This window comes from Eucalyptus grandis, chromosome 2 (genome assembly GCF_016545825.1).
Source record: "Eucalyptus grandis isolate ANBG69807.140 chromosome 2, ASM1654582v1, whole genome shotgun sequence".
Taxonomy (NCBI): Eukaryota; Viridiplantae; Streptophyta; class Magnoliopsida; order Myrtales; family Myrtaceae; genus Eucalyptus; species Eucalyptus grandis.
This window is the reverse complement of record NC_052613.1, coordinates 57,017,746-57,039,547: the sequence shown is the minus strand read 5'-3', so window position 1 is coordinate 57,039,547 and position 21,802 is coordinate 57,017,746. Positions and strand designations below refer to the sequence as shown.

Sequence of the window (21,802 nt, the reverse complement as noted above, 5' to 3'; positions counted from 1 at the left end):
TTAATCCTAATGCACTTTCAGGATATCAAACGGCCCAAAAGAAAAAGCTTACTCCAATTGAAAACCTGGACCTGAGCAGGTCCTAAAAGGCTCACGGAGGAAACTGGCGGGAGAACCGCCTTGGGGTGAGAAACCCCACGGTGGTGAAGGTAAACACCACCTTAAGATTTCGGTTCTGGCTACTATCGGGTAGATAGATATAATGGCCTCCCATGCTTGGAGTAAGTAAGGGTAGGTTAAAAGCCCATAGCTGGGTTGACATGCCTTGTGGCACTGTCCTCAACCATAGGTTGACTCAATTCCCCCGGTTGAGGACAGTGCCGCTACTATCTTTTTTCCTTGCCACAAGGAGGATCGGGTTTTGAGAGAGAAAATAGAGAGTCAATATGTCAAAGTCATTGCTCGGACCACGAGGGGCCCTTGGGCCTATCACTTGGCGGGTCTCTCATCATCCTATCCCCCGTCGTCGTCGTCGGAATTGTCCCTATCCAATCGCTTCCTCTTCAACAAACAAATAATCGATAGTAAATGGATCGGTTTGAAAATAAATTAATTGCTAATCATAGCATATTGTTCTCATACTTAAACCTAACTAAAATAAGAAGGATTCGGACAATTTGACCATTTTCGGGTAAGTAAAAAAGGATGGAGCCTCGACCTTCCCATCAGCATCGTCCTTGTCTTCATCCTCGTCCTCTTCATCAACGTCTTCCTCCTTGCCATTCTCCTCGGGCTCAAAGTCACTCGCGTCCTCCTCATCCCCAGGACGACCCACAGGCTTGACTAGGTACTCAGTTCCAATTCCTCCTGCAGAATTCATGTACATCGGTAAGCAAGGCTTAAGTGGAAGGTCTTAGCATAAAGTTGAGTTGCACTGGTCTTATTTTTTATTTTTTGTTTACCTTTTCCCATGATGAATCCTAGATTTAGAGATCTATGAAGCTTGAAAGCACGAAATTCGGACGTCCTCCCTATTGTCACTTTCTGAGAAGCAAACAAGAAACACCCAGTTCAATCTTTGACTGCCTTTTCACTTAAAAGCCATTTTTTCGAGTTGAAGCATTCACGAATCTGTTTCCTAAAGGTCAAATACCTCAAAAAGATCCAAGTGATCCGTGTATGATGCGAACTGAATTCATCCGATTAAAAAAAATCACAAATTTCCAGCAGAGATCCCTAGATACCTTGAAGGACCCAAGAAATTCGCGAAATCGACGCAGCCAAAGGTTCTGAAAATTAGGAATATATGAAGACCAGCTACAAGAGTGCTAGGACTTAGGGTTTCACGAAGGAACAGAGCTCAGAACAGATGGTGAAAATTGGAACTGTACAGAGAAACATCCACGAAAAAGAAATCCATAGAACGGTGGAAATTGAAAACTCAGGATCTCAAATTTGTTAGTTCGCTGCATAATCACAAAGAAAAAAAAGTAAAAATGAGAATAAAGAATTTGATACGCAAGATTTTATCATAATTCGCCTTTAAATTAAGGCTATCTCAACTGAGGATTTCACTATAATTAACATGTTACATCACTCAATTAGAAGTGAATATATATCCAAACAGAATATTTAGTAGCTATTTGTGAGCCAAAACTTAAACTACCAATAAAATATAAAAAGAAAGTAGCTATTCATGAGTTCAAAACTCAAATTACCAATAAAATATGAGCTTATCCTCTAGAGTTTGTAGGGGCACTGCCCCAAAATAGTTGATAGGGAGTATGATACACCCCAACATTCTCCCACTTTGTGAATACTCCATATGCTTATTTAAATTCAATACAGTTGCACACCATTCAAACTATTCTACACTCACTACCTTAGTCAAAAAATCTATACTATTCACCTTTATGTCAATTTTCATCAACACTACAGTTTTTCGTTCCAACTTTCTCTAAAAAAAAAGTGATATTAGATGTTAATGTGCTTTATTCTTGCATGAAATTCAGGATTCTTAGCAAAGAATATAGCACTTTAACTATCACCCCTAATCCTCACTTCTCCTGGTGTAAAATCAAGCTCTTTGCATAATTTGTGCATCCATATCATTTCCTTAATAGTATGATTAAGGGCCATGTACTCTGTCTCTGTAGAAGATAAAACAACCGTGCTTTATCTCTTGCTCATCCAACTCACAATTTCTCCAAATAAAGAAATAACATATCCGCTAGTTGATCTCTGCTATCAATGTCACCTCCCTAATCGACATCCACAAAATACTTAAGTTCTAATGCTTGATGTTCCTTTGAGTTTTTCATGCCTTCATAGCATAACTCAAAGTCAGATGCATTGTGAAGATAACGAAGCACCCGCTTTACTGCCATCTAATGTTCTTTCTTTGGATTGGACATATATTTGCTCAATACTCCCACTACTTAAGCAATATTTGGATGTGTATATATCATGGCATATATCAACCTCCCATTTGCGCTTGCATATGGAACTGTTGCCATCTCTTTAGCTTAGGACACTAGAGTGCTGATAATTTGGAACTTGTGGACATGGGGATTGGTTTGCAGTTTGCCATGTTGAATTTCTTCAACACACTTTTAACATATTTCTTTTGACTTAACTACAATTTCCCATTCTCACACTCTCTTTTAATCTGCATGCCCAAGATGAAGTTTGCTGGACTTAAATCTTTCATCTCAAATTGTTTTGCCAACAGTCCTTTCACAATCCTAATCATTCTCATATTATCCCCAACTAGCATTATATCATCAACGTATAAGGTTAAGATAATAAAGTCATCATCTAACCTTTTTATGTGGACACAGTGATCAACATCACAACGAACAAAGCCAAGCTTCAAGACATATGAGTTGAACTTTTGATACCACATCTTTGGAAATTGTTTTAGGCCATATAAAGACTTGTTTAGTTTGTAAACAAAGTCTTCTTTTCTTTTAATCACAAACACGTTGTTTCATGAAAATATTCTCCTCTAAGTCACCCTGAAGAAACGTTGTTTTCACATCAAACTACTTTATATTTAGATTGTATGCAACTGCTAAAGATAAGACAAGTTTTATGGAATTTAATTTTGCAACAAGAGAAAAATTCTCACCATAATTGACTCCCTCTATCTGTGAGTATTCCTTAGCAACCAAATGAGTTTTGTATCGTTCTATCTCTCCATTTATACATATTTTCTTCTTGATTATTGACTTGCAACTGATTGTCTTTTGATCCGCAGACAGCTTTACCAGACTCTACGTTTTGTTTTTATTAAGTGAGTTCATCTCTTCATGGCTTTCTTTGATTGTTTGGCATTCTCTACACTTTTTGCTTACCTTGATAGTACCTGGATTATAACCTGTAACATTCAAAGCACAGTTTTCATTATCGGCAAATAAGGTATACCTCTCAGGTGGTCTTCTCAGTTGTGTGGACTTTTTTAAGATCGGTTTAGGTAGTGCTTCATCTTCAAATTCAGTTTTAGAATATACTATATCATCCATCCCATCAGGCTCATCAACTTTAGAATATGAACTTTCTGTTCTAGTTTGTATGACCTTTTTCTCTTCCTCCAAACTGACATATAACTCAATCGTCTGTTGTTTTTTAGGATCTTATAGAACAATATGATTTGTTGTAGATTTTCTAAATACCAAATCTCTGCTATATATAATACTTTTAGTACCAGAATTCCATAGCTTATACCTTTAACACCATCCTTATACCTAATGAATATGCACTTCTTTGACTTGCTCTCAAGCTTGTTTATCTTTTTCTTGGGCAAGTGGACGTATGCTTCACAACCAAACACCCTAATATGGGATATGTCTAGCCTCTTCCCGAATAGTGCCTCAAACGGTGTTTGATCCTTCAAAACTAATGTGGGAAACTTGGTCTTTAGATAATGCGCAGTAGCCACTACTTTAGCCCAAAAATGCTAAGCCCGGATCACTTAACATACTCCTTGCTTTATCCATGAAAGACCAGTTAAGTCTCTCTATCGACCCATTCTGCTAAGGTGAATAGGTGTTCTTTTCTTCCTTACAATGCCATTGGCTGCACAAAATTGATCAAACTTCGCTGAATAGAATTCTCCTCCGTTATCAGTTCGCAAAACTTTAATTTTTCTATCAAACTAATTTTCCACCAAAGTCTTGAACTCGCAAATTTTTTCAAATATGTCATCTTTTCTCTGCAAGAAATATATCAACACATATCTAAAATAATCATCAATTAAAGAAACATAACACTTTGATTTTCCAAACGATGCTACAAGCGTAGGACCAAAAAGTCACTGTGGATTAGATCTAAAATTCCTCCCTTTAATAGATTCAAAAGATACCCGATTTTGTTTTCCATATAGACAATGTTCACAAAATCCGAAATCCTTAGAACAACTTGGGATTCCATCCACCATCTTCTTTGAGGTAAGGGTCATCAACCCTTTCTCATCGATATGACCCAATCTCCAATGCCAGAACATCGAAGGATCTTTTTCTACCTGCTCTGAGATATAATTCTCACCACTAATCATCGTGCTTCCCAAGAACTTCCACAGTTTTCCATATCATTCGCCTTTGGTGATCACCATAGATCCATGAGTTAGCCTGCATGAATACTTGTTGCTAGTGAAAGTAATGCTAGCATTTGCCATGGTTCCCACAGAAATAAGAATCCTAGTAAGACCAAGAATATGCATCATATCTTGAAGATTCTTGATTGTCCCATTTTTCATTTTCAGCTTCACATTTTTACGATCAATTATATCAAGCATCGTATCATCTCCCATTCGCATTGTACCTCCCTGATATGGCTCATAACAATAGAACCGATCTCTATGAGGCGTCATGTGAAAAGACGCTCCAATATCAATTACCATGTACTATGGTCACCCTGTAATGAATTGCAAATGAGATACATGTCTCCCAAGCTGTTGTCATTATCCTTCTTTGTATTAGAGGATGAGGCATCCTCTCGCTTCTGTAGACCGACACATTTGCTTCTACAATCCTTTTTAAGTGTGTAGACTTTTTGCACTTCCAACACGTTATTTTCGATTGATCTTGGTTTTTAGATCTTCCTCTAACCTTATTCTTGCCACCAAATATGGGTTTGGATCATTCGATATTTCTTTCTCTTACAAAAAGAGCTTCTTGCGTAGCATTATTAGAACCTACTCTCCTCATCTCCTCAGATAATGAAGCAGTTGCAACACGCTTAAAGGATAACGCACTAATATTAGCACCAATGGAAACAATTAGATGTTCCCATGAATTTGGCAATAAACATAGCAAAGTACATGCTTTATCTTCCCCATCCAGATAGACATCGATCAATGCAAGTTATCCACAAATATTATTAAACTTGTTTAAATGTGCAGAAAAAGAATCACCTTCACTTATCTAAAGGTTGTACAGTTGCTTTCGCACAAATAGTTTGTGTACGAGCAACTTGCTTTGAGAAAGATTTTCCAACTTCTTCTGGAGATCTTTTGTTGTTTTTTTAGAGGTCATGTTTATCAAAACATTATCAGCAAGGCATAGCCAGATCACATCTCGTGCCCTTCAATCGCTAATCTTCCACTCCTTCAATTCAGTAGACGTGGATTCCTTTGCCCCGTCCTCCTTCAATTTCTCCATGGATTTTTCCTCAAGTTTATCTTATTCGATCACGTGCCATCAATCTCTATCCATGAGCAGAGCCTCCATCTTCAATTTCCATAACTCAAAATCCTTTCCTCTGAATTTCTCTACTTCAATTCGTGATTGACTAGACGACAACATTTTCCTAAGATTTGATTTTTCCAGATCTCTCTTCATTAAGAACCCTAACCTCAAACTTGGCTCCGATACCAAATCTTAGGATTCATCGCACAATCACAAAGAAAAAAGAGAGCGAGAGTGAGAAAAAGAATTTGAGACGCAAGATTTTATTTTGGTTCACCCTTAAATTAGGGTTATGTCCAGTTAAGGATTTCATTATAATTACTTAATTAGCACCTCGCTCCTCTCTCATATATCCCTCGATTACAAGAGAAAAGAAAATATCCAAATAGAATATATATATATAAGTGTTATTCATGAGTCTAAACTCAAACTACTAATAAAATATAGAAAGAAAAAAATAATATAGATAAGCTATTCATAAATTCGAAGCCCATATTACCAATAAAATATGAACTCATCCTTTAAAGTCTCGAGACATTGGTCCTATGTAGTTCATAGTTCATGGAGAGTACGAATCATATCCCCAACAAAATTCACAAAATTACGAAGCAAGCAAGGCAAGAGAGATAAACCCTAAATATGCAATCTCAAACTCAAGATAACAATCCGCCAAAAGAATCATTCCCCAATTCCATGTTCCGGCACAATCAAATTCCTAACCTCGAGGATAAACCCTAGATAGGCGAATCCATAGAAGAGATGCCGCTTCGCTCACACAGATCTCCCTCTCAATAAAGTGACAACATGCACGACGCAACCTACTCGTTCTAGAACAGCAAAGCAGAGAGAGAGAGAGAGAGAGAGCTCTGACACGAGAAAGATGAAATTTTTCGGAACTTGAAATGATACGACTACTGGTAAAGAAAGAATTTTCAAAAACCATATAGGAAGACGCATTAGCAATTCTGAAGCACGACTAGGAATTGAACCGACAAGATAGCTGAGCCTATAAGGGGACCGTTGAAGAATTCAAGCCGTTACCGCCATGGGCCCATTGGAAGCGAGGAAAACCTCCAGCACGATGTCGCCGTCGTCGTCCTCACCATCACCATCACCATCACCATCGTCCTCGTCCTCGTCCTCTTCATGAGGAGGCAGCGACATGGCATCTCTGTTGAATTCAATCAATTACCCAAGATTTTTATTAGTCCGATTTATAATTATCTCAACTTTTGAAATTTAATTCAACGTATTGTCACCATTAAATTCGATCAATCCGATGTATTCTTCTGGGACGATGCGACGTCAACAAAACACGAGCAATATCAATTGGGCGGTCGAGGTGATCCGCATCAATTCTCATATCCGAAACTCTACCGCAGCAAAGCCCACCCTGGCCACCCTTGAACACCACCAACCATGGCCGCTTCAACCTCTCCGACCTCGACGACCGTGGAAGGGTCCATCGCCGCCGAGTTTGATCGAGCCGGACGCGGTGCCATGATCTGGTCTGTCTCTCGAAGTAACTGTAGTCCCCGCGGCTATGGGGTCGACCGTTATTTATTTGTTGCTGCTCTGCTCTCTCTCTCTCTCTCTCTCAACGGGTGGGTGGCAAGGACCGGCCGACCAATATATTTTATGACCCCGCCGCAGAAAAAGTCGAAGCTGACAGACTGGGCAATGTCACGGGTCTTGAATATTCCCCTCCCTCTCCGACTCTGCAGGCAGACCGAGCCGGTCTTGGTCGTCGTTTTGCTGTTTTTTTTAATCGAACAAAAGTAGCTTTTTCTTACCCACGTGCCGTAACTTGCTCTCTCCTCCTCGTTTTTCTCCGTTAAACACTTTCTTGGACGTTCTGGCGAAGGACAAACCCCCCACTACTGAGGACCAGCGAGAGAGAGAGAGAGAGAGTAGAGAGTGGAAGCGAGTAATGTCTCTGAGACCATCCAGTTCGACGCGCATGGACGGGTACAAGAAAGGCTTGAGCGGAGAGGATGCGAGGATAAAGAGAGAGGAGGAGCTGGTGCAAATCAGGAAGGACAAGAGGTCAGAAGGTCTCAAGAAGCGACGTAGTGGGTCGATCCACAGTGCGGACCTTCGTTATCGTCAACCCAAGGTCTTCCTTTTTTTTCTTCTTCCTTCACATTTCACCTTCCATTTCTCTTTTTTTCTCTTGCGTTTTAAGTCGTCCTTCCGTTGACTAGCGTGCTCGGCCAGTCCTTGCAATCTTATCTTAGAGGGTTTGGTTCCATGAAGAGAGTCCTCGCTTTTCACGGTACATTAATGACCTTGAGAACGGACCACCAATTGTATGTGTGCTGGTGCCGTCTTCTGCAATAAATGGTCAAGATAAAAGGAACTGAATTGGGAAAAGAGTCTTCAAGTTAATTAAAAGAGTCGGGAAAAGAAGAAAAGGTTTGAGAACAAAGTTGGGTTTAACTGATTTTATTATCCTGCTGCTGACCACACACGACACGATAGAAACAGTGGGATTCTCGATCCGTAGACATCCTCAGATGCAAGCCACAGCAACCACCTCACCTTTTCCAACCCCATCGATTATAACCTATTGAAAGTGACAGGGCAACTGCTATACTGCTATATCACCTCAGTCAACCTCCAAAAATCAAAATGCAGTTCTATTTCATTGACTAAGATGGAACGGGGCTTTTGCATTTATCGGCCATCACTGCAGAACTTAGTACTACCGTTGAAAACAAGTCACCCGTGGATATGCTAATGTCGGGTCAATAGTTTCTGACCAGTTTTCATTACAGTTGGAACATCTTCCGCTGATGGTTCAAGCAGTGTTATCGGATGATTCTTCCCAGTATTTAGCAGCAACCACGCTGATCGGGAAGTTGTTATCAACTGGTAATTTTGAAGCCCTCTGTCCCTCCTCCTTTAATTGTTTTCCTTTAGCTTGATGGTCATTGGAATGTTTGCATGATAAATGTCGAAATCTTACATATGCGAAGGTGAGAGCCCTCTGATCGACGAGGTTGTCAGAGCAGGAATCGTCCCTCGACTCGTGGAGTTCCTTGATGTGGACGCTTTTCCTCTACTACAAGTATGGTCCTTCTAGTTTCTATCGATGTTCTTCCACTGAGATCTTAGTTTTTGCAGGCAAAAGGAAATCATTTGCCATCATGTCATAATCTTTCTTCATCTTCAGACTCAGGCTGCGTGGGCATTGGTCAATATAGCTTCTGGGACATCAGATCACGCACGACTCATCATCCAACTCGGATCTATCCCTAAATTCGTGCAACTTCTTCGCTCTTCGGTTGCTGATATTCGAGAAAATGTTGGGTTCTTTTTTCTTCTTCTTTTTCTCGTGACAATTTTTTGAGTTGATTTCTTAAAACAAATTGCTAAATATGATGGATGAGATGGTCTAAGCTAGATTCCCATGAATCAAGCAGGTTATCTGGGCGCTGGCAAATATTGTTGCTGACTCGCAAGATTTCAGGGATCACGTATTAAGTGGAAGCGCTCTAGGCCCACTATTGGCTCAATTGGATGGATATCCAGAATTGACCCTGATGAGGAGCATTGCTTGGACTTTATCCAACTTATACAGATGGAAGCCTCTCCCTCCATTTGAACAGGAAAGGAATCGTTGTTAATTTCTGTAGTCATCAAAATGAGCTCTGAAACATCAATGGCAAATCACGTTTTTCGTAAAACTGAGTTGTGTACCATGAGATTCACTGACGAGATCTAGAATAGCTGATTAAGGAAGCGTAGCTCCTCAAAACTGCACATTTTGGGATTCACAAAAAGAAACTAAATGTAATAAATTTAATGAAACTTTATGAGAATCAATTGTCGTTTAAAGGAAAAACAGGAAGTTGTCAAAATGAAATTCTTTCATTACCCATAAGTACTCTCTTGCATGCACTTACATGCGCACGCACAAACACAAAGTAGATTCAAGTGGTGTCTCCCCTGGCTGAGAAGTGTAATGATGTTGATCCTGTTATGAGCTTCGATTGTTCAAGAAATGATTGGAGAAGTTATATTGTTCTAATAGACTTTGAGGGAAGGAAAAGAAATGTTGCTTCTCAGTTCATGGATCACAAGGTAAATTATCAAAATGGGACTTTTATACCTAATGTATTAGTATGTCTATTATGGGGTTTTAAGTCCCAATCGAGTGGTTTAGCTGATTTAATTGATGAAATTCAAGTTAGAATCACATGCAATTTAAATCTTAGTCAGCACATTTTTAAGTTGTTAGAATGAGCCAAACCACAAAGGTTGGTGAGGCTCTTTAGGGAATTGCACCATACGATTGAGTCCCTGTGCTTCAATTGTAAACTGAACCAAGTTGTGAAACAATCATGACAGAGATGAAGGATTCTGCTCCAACACACCTTCGAGTTGAATCATCTTAATACTTCTGAGTTGAATGTGAACTTGAGTCATATAATTTAATGATTAAAATTTCCGATCCTGTCTTTCAGAATTCTAAAATAGTATATTAGTATTTTTGGAGGATTATGATTTGTCTTTGCTGCCTTTAGGTCAATCTGGCCTTGCCTACCCTCAGGTGCCTCATTAATTCAGAAGATGGAGAAGTATTGATTGACACGTGCTGGACTCTGTCTTATATTTGTGATGGCTCAGATCATAATATCCAGTCTGTGCTGGACGCAGGATTTTGTCCACGGCTTGTAGAACTTCTCGTGTAAGATGATATATATGGGCCTTCTTGCATGGCGAAAGAATGTCGGGTTTGCTGCATATATTTCTAGTCTGGGCATGCAAATACAGAAGACCAATTTGTGAACGGAGCATAGTAAAACAGTCGAACCATTTGTGCTCTTAGTTTAAGCATACTTCACGGGCTGAAAAGATTTCGTTAATTGGTTTTACTTAAGCTTCATGTATACTGATTGGATCTTGGTATAGACAAAGCGACACTAGGGTGGATATTTCACTGATTGTGCTGTCAAACTTTGTTTTAAGGATGCCATTTTATTTTTTGGCATCGATTCAGTTTCTTTTCTTATGTGGTTCCTTTTGCAGGCATCCATCACCTAATGTCCAGGTACCGACTCTTAAGACTGTGGGGAACATTGTGTCGGGCAACGAGGATCAGACTCAGGTCTTTCCGTCCCCCTTATGAGACTGAAAATAATAAACGTAGTTCAGTCTTTTGAAAGCATTAGGTCTTTTAGATTCCGAGCAGCAAAATGTGCATCTCCCATTGTCTCTGAACTTGAAGTAACTGCATTCATGTAACTGATATTTTTGACTTGTTTATTTTGTCTTGGGATTCGTAGATACTTTATAAGATTAAACCGAGCTTCTTTTATCCTTACCTGAAGACTTGATTTTCGGTTGCAGTTTGTAATTGACAAGGAAGGACTGCCTCCTCTATATCAAATTCTGACAGAAAATTGGGATAGGAGTGTCAAGGAAGAAGCTTGTTGGATAATTGCAAATATTACAGCAGGTAACCAAAATCAAATTCAGGTAAAACCTCTATTCGATGATAGCACAGTATATTGTATTGAGCATTGAATATGAAAGAAGTCTCTATTAAGACCTTATCGTAGTTGCTTTTGCTCATTCGTGCTGTTGTAAAATGCTGCCCCGTTAATATCCTGAATTCCCGGGTGAATCTTTCTATAATCGATGGTACCTTGTCTCTTCTCTTTGGACAGAGCAGCCTCTCCTTCAACACAGTAATTGTTTTCACTTTTGATTTTCTTGATAAGGAACTTCTGACGTATTTCCAAAGTACACTTCAAGATTGAATACCAGAATTACATTCACTCTCTCCTTTTGTTTGTTTTTTAACTTTTTAGAAGGAGCTTTTGCTTGTCTGATAGATCTATAACATTACCAGACAAGTCAGGATCTGAATCCCTAATGATCCTGTATGAATTTTGCTATCAGACGTAGCATTTTAATTATGAAATTGACCCTCTTAACAGATGTTTCCATAGGTCACTGTGCTTATACAATCTTTTGAAAACGGTTCTATTGTCCTTTTCAGGCTGTAATTAAAGCAAACATTATTCCTCCTGTTGTGAGCCTTCTTCAGCATGCCGAATTCAAAATTAAGAAAGAGGCTGCATGGGCTATTTCGTATGCTGTCTCTGGCGGGTCCCATGAACAAATTCAGTATGTCTCTATCTATATTTGCTCTGCTCCAACACAAAATGAGGCACATTGTGCTGGTTATCACCCTTCGTGATTCATTTTTAATAGCTCAAGAGAATTAAATGCCCGTAGCTCGTGTCCATGTATAAACTAACTGGTTAATTACTTTGAGATCGTCATTCTTGTTGTCTTCTGCTTGTCATATGGTTTGTCTAGGTTTGTTTCGTCCTCTTACCTACAATGATTTGATGAAGCAGGGAATGCAATTTCATTTCATGTTCACTGCACTTGCAGAATAATGAAGAAAATGAAAGTCTCAGTGGAAAAAATATAATCGGCAGTTCATTTCAATGAAAAATTGTTTATTGATAAAGTGCAGTTGTTTTTGCAGATACTTGGTGAGCCAGGGTTGTATCAAGCCGCTCTGCGATTTCCTTACTTGCTCCGACCCTGAGATCATAACAGTTTGCCTAGATGGTGTGGAAAGCATTCTGGATAGCGGTGAAGGGAACAAAGAACCAGGTTTTCACCAAGTCAATAAATATTTGCGCATGATTGATGAATGTGAGGGGTTCAACAAAATCGTGGACCTCCAGACTCACATGAACAGTGAGGTCAACAAAAAAGCCTCGGAGATGTTGGATAAGTATTGGACTGAGAAGGAAAATAAAGAAGAAGAAGAAGGAGGAGGAGGATTACATGGCTTTGATTCTGGAGATGACATGAAATTAGATATCGGAAGACTCAGTCTCTCCTGATCGTTACTTCCGTTGTGAAAAGCTTTTTGTTTTTTGTCTATGAAGAGACGCACGAGATGCTTCTAGTTGCAAGGTGATGCCATACCAATCTGTTGTTCGCTGTTTATAGCTATTGCAGAGGATAAATGTGGCAGCACATTAGTATCATATGCTACTGCTATGGTGGCATGTCTCACTTGTGTTTACTCCTTTTTCCCTTGGTAGGTTTGGTGCAACATCACATCTAGGAGGAATACCAGGGGGAACATATAAATTGTGGGCGAGGCCAATACTCCTTGAAGCATGTAGTCTGTATAACACCATCCGTGGTAACAAGCAAACCTTTCAATGCTTTACCAGCTAGTCATGGATGGCCATCCTGATACTAACCTTCCTCCATCAAGAGAAATTAATCCTTCTAGAGCATTGTCAGATGACTAGAGCATTGAGATCTTTGAGAACCAGATGACATGACGCATGGCTTGTTGCCTGCTATTTTCTTTGGTTAAGATGCTTATCGGATGTTTTTTGAGGACTAGTTTCTGTTGGCCGATGATTTTAACTATTTGGATGGCATCCATTATCTAGCATGACATATTCGATGTTACTTACGGACAGTGTTATACATGAATTACACGTGTTTGTAACGGGGAAAATACTATTCGTAGTTTTTTTGTCAATCGGTTCCTCTGTGTACCAGTGTTGCTGTGGAAACACTCTGGTATGCGCGTTTGTAAACGTATAAATATGGGAATTTCAGTTGGAGGGAGATGTTCTCCGCAGTTCTTTCTCTTTCATGTGGAGAGGGTTGCCCTTTCATATGCATATGTGAGATGTAAAATAACTTGTTTTAAGTTGTACCCCCCTCCCATTTGCTCTGAGAATCAATGGCGATGCTCTACTTTCGTAGTCCATCATATAGGCTATGTGCTGAAGGAATCGCGGCCAGTGCAAATCTGTAGTCACTAGACTCGATAACATGTTTTGTACTTGAAAGGTTCACGTGGTTGGGACTCCTTCATTCATTGAATGATGGAGGAGGAAAACATAAACCATTGTGAAAGTTAAAAGTCGAACCTTTGGTAAGTAGGTACGGAGTTAGAAATGGTGTTGCATCCGTAAGGAGATTCGCAAATTGGTCAGGGATATACGTGCAAGGAAGTAACCGGGTTCAGTACCGGACAACCATCCTAAAAACCGACCCAAAGTCGACCTACTCGGTCAATCATTGTTCGCATGTCGAATTCATCCGTTGTTCATTACTTAGGAAAATATAACTTCCACAAGTTTCCGCTTGCAAAAGCTCTTTGTAGGTTCACCTTCGTTTGAAAAGAGGAAGCTCTTCGCATGGCCCAATGCCCTTACTCCTTCCCGGGGAGAACTCATTGTAATGAAAGCATGAGATGAGAAACTTAGAAGACTCATCACTTGTGATCATCTTGAACGAATCACCTCAAAGGGATGGCACATCCGCCTCAATTGAAAACGAAAAGGAGACCCCGACCATCCAAGTTGAGCTTTTGCCAAATCACATGCATCTAATGAACTGAGAAAATGGCCAAAAAGACGAGAAAGAAAGGAACTGGGAGGATGGGTATTGAGATAGAGACATGCCGAAAGATTCAAAGACCGCATAAAAATGAGGATTAAAGACCCTAACCAGAGAACTCTTAATTATAGAAACCTATAAAACATGATTGTGTCCAATGAAATGTTTGCCGAATCTCCTAACTCCCACGGGGCCACAAGTCTAAATCAGCCGTTGCAACACATTTGTCGAAACCCGTGTGGACTATGCATCGACAGTACAAAGAGTTATGCTCGTAATTCTAATGCACTTTCAGGATACACAAACGACCCAAAAGAAAAAGCTTACTCCAATTGAAAACCAGCTATCTTTTTTCCCTGCTGCAAAGAGGATCGGGTTTTGAGAGAGAAAATAGAGTCAATATGTCAAAGTCATTGCTCAGACCACGAAGGGCCCTTGGGCCTATCGCTTGGCAGGTCTCTCATCATCCTCTCCCCCATCATCATCGTCGTCGTCAGAGTTGTCCTTGTCCGATCGCTTCCTCTTTGGCGGAGGCTCGACCTTACCACCAGCATCGTCCTCGTCTTCATCCTCGTCCTCTTCGTCAGCGTCTTCCTCCTCGCCATTCTCCTCAGGCTCGAAGTCACTTGCATCCTCCTCATCCTCAGGACGACCCACAGGCCTGACTAGGTACTCAGTTCCCAATTCCTGCAGAATTCATTTAAATAAGCAAGGCTTAAGTGCAAGGTCTTAGATTTAGAATCCTAGATTTAGAGATCCATCAAGCTTGAAAGCACGAAATTTGACCGTCCTCGTGATTGTCACTTCCCCGAGAAGCAAACAAGAAACACCCAGTTCAATCTTTGACTGCCTTTTCACTTAAAAGCCATTTTTATTTTTATTTTCCAGTTGAAGCATTCAAGAATCTGTTTCCAAAAGGTCAAATACCTGGAAAAGATCCAAGTAATCCGTATATGATGCGAACTGAATTCATCCGATCAAAAAAATCACAAATTCCCAGCAGAGATCCCCGGATACACCGAAGGACCCAAGAAATTCGCGGAATCAAAGCAGTCAAAGGTTCAAAAAATCAGGATTATATGAAGACCAGCTACCAGAGTGCTAGGACTTAGGGTTCACTAAGGAACAAAGCTCAGAACAGATGGCGAAAATTGGAACTTGTTGACACCTCAATTTTAATTAGGTTAATTTTATTTTATTAAGTTTTTATTTTATTTCGGATAAATAAGATAATTAATAAACAAACAAACAAAAAAAAAAAAAAGCAAAAGCCCAGCCCTTTTTCTTTTCCCTTTCTCTTCCCCCTCCGCGTGGCCCATATGGCCCATTTTCCTTCACCCTTGGCCGGCCCCTTTTCTCTCTTCTTCTTCCTCCTGTCTTCTTCTTCCTCAGTCGCTTGCATCTCACGCGCGGTGGCCGGCGACGCGCGCGAAGGACGACCTACGGCCGAGGAGTGTAGGGCGGCGTCGGCGAGGGGATAAGATCGCGGGCGCCATTAATGCGAGCGAGCTTCGACCCATTTGGAAAGCTCGATGGGACACCGGTTCGGCCCGAGCGGAACCGGTGGGCAAGCCGGAGGCCGGCGACCGAGCCCCTCCGTCGACCCGGAGTTCCTTCGCCTATAAATAGGTGGCCGCAAGCATCGTCGAAGGGTGTGGTGAGCTCGGAGATCCTTCACTGAGAGACATCGGGAAGGGTTGAAGGGCGAGCGCAGGAGAGAGCTCGAGTCGCGAGCTCAGCCCACCTTCCACCGAGAGACTTCGGGGGAAGGCGGGCGGCGAGTGACTTCGAAGGTCGATCCGGCCGGTGGAGGCTCGGATCGCTCGAGTGAGGAGGAATCAAGGCCGAGGAGGGTCCGTGAGAGCTACGCAGTAGATCTGGTTTTTTTTTTGCTTATTTGCCGCCGGACGCCGTGCCGCAGCCGTTCGCCTCAGTCCCGACGCCGTTGCTTCGACGGCTTGTTGTTGTGCCCACCTGTGAAGCCGTTGCCGTGATTGGTCCTCCGACGCCGCGCCAGATCGGGAAACCGAGTTGCCCTGTCACCGCCACCGTTTGCCACCCCGTCACGGACAGGTAACAGTAACCGTCACCGCCGTCGATCGCGTTATCGCCGTCACATTCCCCCTCTCGGACCATGTTGCCACCAACCACACCAGCGCAACAGTGTTGTTGCTCGTCCTCGCTGTCCCCGTAGCCAGTTTGTCACCGTCGCCATCGCCGTCGCCGCCGTAATGCCTCGGTTTTCCTCCCTCGGCGCCGCGGATTTGCAAACCCTAGGGTTTGCGATTTTCCGGGTCGTCGAATCGGAGCCGGGTCGTCGAATCGGAGCCGGGTCGGCGGGAGTCGGGTAGGGTTTCGCGAGGCCAAGGGAGGTTGGAAGCCGGGTCATGGAGTCGGAGCGGGTCGGCGAGTCGGGTAGGGTTTCCGTGATTTTGGGCGGCGGAAATCCGGTTCGGCGAATCGGGTAGGGTTTCGCCGAACCGGGTCAATGGGTCGGCCCGATTCTTTTCGAAACGGGCTTTTGGGCCACGCGTCGTTTTAATATTAAAAAAAAAAAGGGGGGCAAAAATCCGAGTCGGGCCCGCAACGCGCCCATCCGCGTTGGGTCGCCGGCCCAGTCGGACCCAACTGCGGATCCGACCGGGTTGGTTTTATTTTGTTATTTTAATATAAATTAATATTCTAATAAATAATAAATAAATGGTTTATTTAAAAAAAAATCAAAAATGTTTTAATTTCGAGAAAATCGAAAAATATTAAAAAATTGTTGAAAAATGTTTTATTTTCTAAAAAATCGAGAAAAATCAAAAATAATTTATTTTCCAAAAATATTAAAAAATATTAAAAAAATATTTTATTTTCCGAAAAATCAAAAAATCAAAAAAATTTCATATTTTCCAAAAAAAAATCCAAAAAGCCAAAAATTCATGAAAAAGCCAAAAATTCAGAAAAAGCCAAAAGACTTGTACTTTTCCAAAAAATACCAAAAAATCCCTTTTATGTCCAAAAAATGAGAAAAATACTCAAAAATGTTTTCCTCTAAAAAATGCATGGAAAATCCCTCGAACATCCAAAAACCTCGGGGTTTAAACAAGATTAGGTACCGAAAGGGCATTAGTGATTAACTAGTGTAATCAAGTCCCCGATCCTAATTTCTGCAGTTACGCAAGAGCGAGTATTTCTCTCGATACTTGCTTGGTTTCTAATCGACCCACCCCAAATCGATTAGTGGTAACTCCAATTTAAAAATTGATTTACGGGTTAAAAACTCGACTATTAAAGTCGTGAATTGGTGGACTTGGGAGAGTCGGGCATAATTAAATTCAAAGGCCATTAGCCTCCTTAGGCGCTCGTACATGATTGCGGGCGCCGAAAAAAAAAAGAGGTCGCGACAGAACTCTATAGTGAAAAATCCACAAAAAAAAAAAGGAAATCCATAGAACGGTGGAAATTGAAAACCCAGGATCTCAGATTCACAAGATCGCAAAGCAAGCAAAGCAAGAAAGATAAATCCTAGATACGCGATCTCAATACTCAAGATAACAAGCCCCGAAGAGAATCATTCCCCAATTCCATGTACCGGCACGCTCAAATTCCTAACCTCGAAGATAAACCCTAGATAGGCGAATCGATAGATGATATGCTGATTCGCTAACACAGATCTCTCTCTCTCTCCCTGCTCTGCTGTTCTAGATCGAGTAGGTTGCGTCGTGTATGTTGTCACTGTATTGAGAGAGAGAGAGAGAGAGAGAGAGAGTTCTGACACGAGAAAGATGAAATTTTTCGGAACTCGAACTGATGCGACTACTGGTAAAGAGAGAATTTTCAAGAATCATATAACAAGAGACGCATAAGCAATTCTCAAGCACAGCTAGGAATCGACCCGACAAGATAGCACAAGTTTTGAAATTATATTCAACGTATTGTCTCCATTAAATTCGACCAATCCGGTGTATTCTTCCAAGACGATGCCACGTCAGCATAACATGAGCAAATATCAATTGGGTGGGTTGAGGTGATCCGCATCAAGTCTCACAACCGAAACTCTACCGCAGCAAAGCCACCCCGGCCACCTTGAACAACCCAAACCCCCCCCCCACGGCCCCTGGGCCATGGCCGCTTCAACCTCTTCAAGCTCGGTGATTTTGCCACAGCCACCGAGACATCCACCGTGACGACGGCGAGCTCAACGGCTGAGGAGGAGTCCATCGCCACTGGATTTGTTGAGTCGGACGCTATGCCATGGCCGGTCTGTCTCCAAGTTAGGTGGGTCCAGCAACTGTGGGCTCCACCGTTATTTATTTATTGCTGCTCTGCTCTCTCTCTCTCGCGACGGTGGAGAGGCTCGAGAGGTAAGGACCGACCCGCCCTGGAATTTTATGATCCCACAACATAAAAAGTCAAGCTAACAAGACTTGGCAAGTGGCAACTAAGGATGCGCATGACAACATTTCTTGATCGGGAAGAGTTTTTTTTTTCGGAAATAGTTCTTTTCTATTTATATTCAGAAACAATTTCTGAATAAAAAAACCCGTTTGGTAATTACATAAAATTTCTACTTTTGGAATAAAAAAAAAAGAATATAAATGCGTTTGGTAACGCAACAATTTCTTTTTTATATTTATTCATTTTTTATTCTTATTCACGGATTGTCATTGCCCCGCCAAACCGTTTACCCTTGGTAGCCGCCACACGACCACCGACCATTGACCGTCATTGCCGACCGCCGCCGCATAGCCCATCGGCTACCGACGGTCGGTGGCTAGCGGTCATGTGGCGGCGGGTGGCGAGCGGCGGCAACGGTGGTCATGCGGCGCGGTGGGCAACCGGGCAACCGGCGGCGGCGAGAGGAGGTCGGCGACGACGGCGGCGTGGCAAGGCTAGCAGCGGCGGCCGACGACCAGGCAACGGGGGCGGTTGGCGGTGGCTCCGGTGGTTGAAAGTGGCCACGACAAGAGAGAAGAATAAAGAAAAAAATTACTTATTTATATAAATTATTCCCAAACATAAGCAATTTTTTTTTTTTTCTCTTTTTTTACTCCAAATTTACTTTTAGACTAACTTTCTATTCTCCGAAATAGAAAATCAATTTGGTGTTACCAAACATATATATATATATTTTTTTTGTTCTGATACGCAACCTAATTAGTTAGAAAATATTAGGTGGTTTTACACTCCCATTTAAGCCAAACGTAAAATCGTTCAGAAGCTGACACGTGTCGCCTCGCATTCAGCGATTTAAAATTTTGGTTCCCTCTCTTCTGCTCTCTCTCTCTCCTGTAGACCTGGCCCACCTCTGCTCTCCTCTGCGACGCTCTCTCTCCTCTGCAGACCGTCTCCCTCTCTCTCTCCCGTTCTCCACTCTGCACGAAGCCCGAGCCGGTGTCTATCGTCTTCTGCTTTTTATTTTTTTTTGTTAATTTCGTCTTCTGCTATTCTTTTATCAAAAAAAGGGCAGCTTTTTCCTACCCACTTGCCATACTTCCTCTCTGCCTCCTCCTTTTGCTACGTTGATCACTTTCTTGGAGCTTGCCGAGGACAGACCCGCTACTGGGGACCTTAGGGGGGGGGAGGTAGTTGAGAGGGAGGTGAGCAATGTCTCTGAGACCATCCAGTGCGACGCGCAAGAACGGGTACGGGAAGGGCGTGAGCGGCGAGGAAGCGAGGAGAAAGAGAGAGGAGAAGCTGGTGCAAATCAGGAAGAACAATTCTCAATGACAATGCGCACCTTCATCAAATTCAACCCAAGGTTTTCCTTTCTCATTTTATCTCTCCATCTCTCTCTCTCTCGTGTGTTTTAATTCGTCCTTCCGTTGACGAGTGTGCTCAACCAGTCTTTGCAATCTACCTGGTTTTTGACTATTTTCAATTGTTGGTAACCTTTCTCTATCGGTTCCTCTTCATTTTCTGGAGTGCGTTTCGGTCAATGGGTAGCTTAGTTTGCTGGGTGACTCATCGGTCTTGTTAATGGTGAAGACTTGTTATTTATAGAAACTAAAATGCTGGGGGGAAACCACAAAAAAAAAGAAGAGAGAAATGGGGTTGATCAAGGGAGGCAATTAAGAAATCTGGGACACTTGCTTTTTGCAGAAAAAGAAAAGGTGGGACTGCAAGGTCCAAACATGACCAAATTCTGATTTTTTTTTTCTCAAAATCAGCGTGGGTGTAGAATCGCGTTTAATAAAATTTTTGTTTATAGGAACAAATTGAGAGTGAAATCAAGAATAAAAAAAAAAAGTTGATTCTTGTTTCAAAATCGAATTGAGAATTAAAATTAACAACTCTTCTTTTTCCCTTCGGCCATCTTGCAACCGCCGTCCACCATTGTCCGCCACCGTCGCGGCAAGCCGGCCGCCGATTCCGGCCGCCGCCGTCCGCCGTCCGTCGGTCCGGCGAGCTCGCCGGGCTGGGCTAGCCCCAGCCCAGGCAAGGCCGACCTGGCCATCGGCGAGGCTCGGGGCGAGGGCCGGCCTCGCCAGAGGCGGCGACGCTCCGATGAGGTCACCAACCCTCATTTGGGCTGGTGGCCGGTTCGGCGACGGGTCACAAGAAGAAGAAGAATAAGAGAAAAAGAAAAAGAAAAAGTAAAAAGTAAAAAAATTATTTAAAAATTAAAATAAATTGATTTGAAACGAGAATTAATGAGCACGATACAAAACACAAATCTATTTCAGAATCAGAAATTTTGAATAGTTACTAAACGACTTAGACTGCGTTTGGCAACCACTTTGCCAAGGATCTTTAAACCCCTAAAGGCCTTTGGGCCAAATATTCAGTGTTTGGCAAATTTTTTGACTTGCTTTTGCCAAAGGCAAGCCTTCTCAAAGCGAAAGCCCAAGGCAGGTTGGGGGCTGCCTTGGGCATTCGGCCTTCTCGGAAGGTTGAGGGAGAATAAGCTAAAAAAATTTCTTCCACAAATGTCCTCACTAACATTTTGTTTTTCCGAAGAAAAAGAATCCCAAGAAGCTCTGCCTCGTTGCTACATCGAGCGCCCGCTCGCCTGCCTCCTCAGCAACTTCGCCCAGCGTCCATGCTTCTGCCTTTGCCCGACGCTACGCCTCCGTCCCTGCCCTCCGCCGTCGCTGCGCCTCTGCCCCTGCCCTCCGCCCGAGCGCCTCTCAGCCGACGCCCGCGCTGCCGAACGTCGCTTCTCTCGCTGCAGCCACCAGCGGCTCCGTCGCCGGAGCTCCGAGCGACGTTGCCTTCACTGCTCCCGTTGCCCAGCGCCCGCGTATCTGTCTCCGACCTCAGCCCTTTTGTGTCGCTTTTCCCGTGCGTTGCTCTGTTCTCCGAAGCTCTCAAAAAAGGGCGTCTGAAGCCTTGTTCCTGCTAACAGTTCGTTGAAGCTAGTTGTTGGCGACTTAGGGCGCTTGGTAGGCCTCTTCAACCCCCCTTAAGTTTTCCCTGGTACGTGATCTCTTTGGGCTTCAAATGGCCGAGTTTGGTTAGGGTTTGCTCGCCCTTTCTCTGCAATTCGTTGATGTTATGGATCCCGAAACTTCTTCAGCCCAAATTGAGGGGGAAAGGGCTGTCCGTAGCCCTCCCGTTCCTGACCATGGCCCCTCCTCTCGTGGCGGTGTTGCTAATGAGAACTTGGGTGGTTATGTTCGGCCCCTTGCTGGTTCGAAGCAGCCTTCCGTTCAAGCCCGTTCCACTCGTGATCCAGATGGGCCGCGAGGGAGAAGCAAAGGTAGATCAGATTCGAAGTGACCTCAGCGAGCAGTCTCAAGAAGCTCAAACCTGCGCAATTGGGCGAGTGTGGCTGTGGCCAA

At 42.6% G+C, this 21,802-nt stretch overlaps 1 protein-coding gene across 1 annotated transcript; it reads left to right on the top strand.

Annotated features, from left to right (window-relative positions):
* The first annotated feature begins 7,295 nt into the window (after positions 1-7,295).
* Positions 7,296-13,263, top strand: LOC104434092 (importin subunit alpha-4). The gene is made up of 11 exons (XM_039306435.1): positions 7,296-7,743; positions 8,405-8,501; positions 8,606-8,697; positions 8,803-8,934; positions 9,053-9,236; positions 10,155-10,320; positions 10,662-10,740; positions 10,983-11,111; positions 11,638-11,765; positions 12,136-12,575; positions 12,707-13,263. The coding sequence occupies exons 1-10, from the start codon at positions 7,558-7,560 to the stop codon at positions 12,500-12,502; spliced, it is 1,560 nt and encodes a 519-aa protein (XP_039162369.1). The 5' UTR covers positions 7,296-7,557; the 3' UTR covers positions 12,503-12,575; positions 12,707-13,263.
* The last annotated feature ends 8,539 nt before the right edge of the window (positions 13,264-21,802 follow it).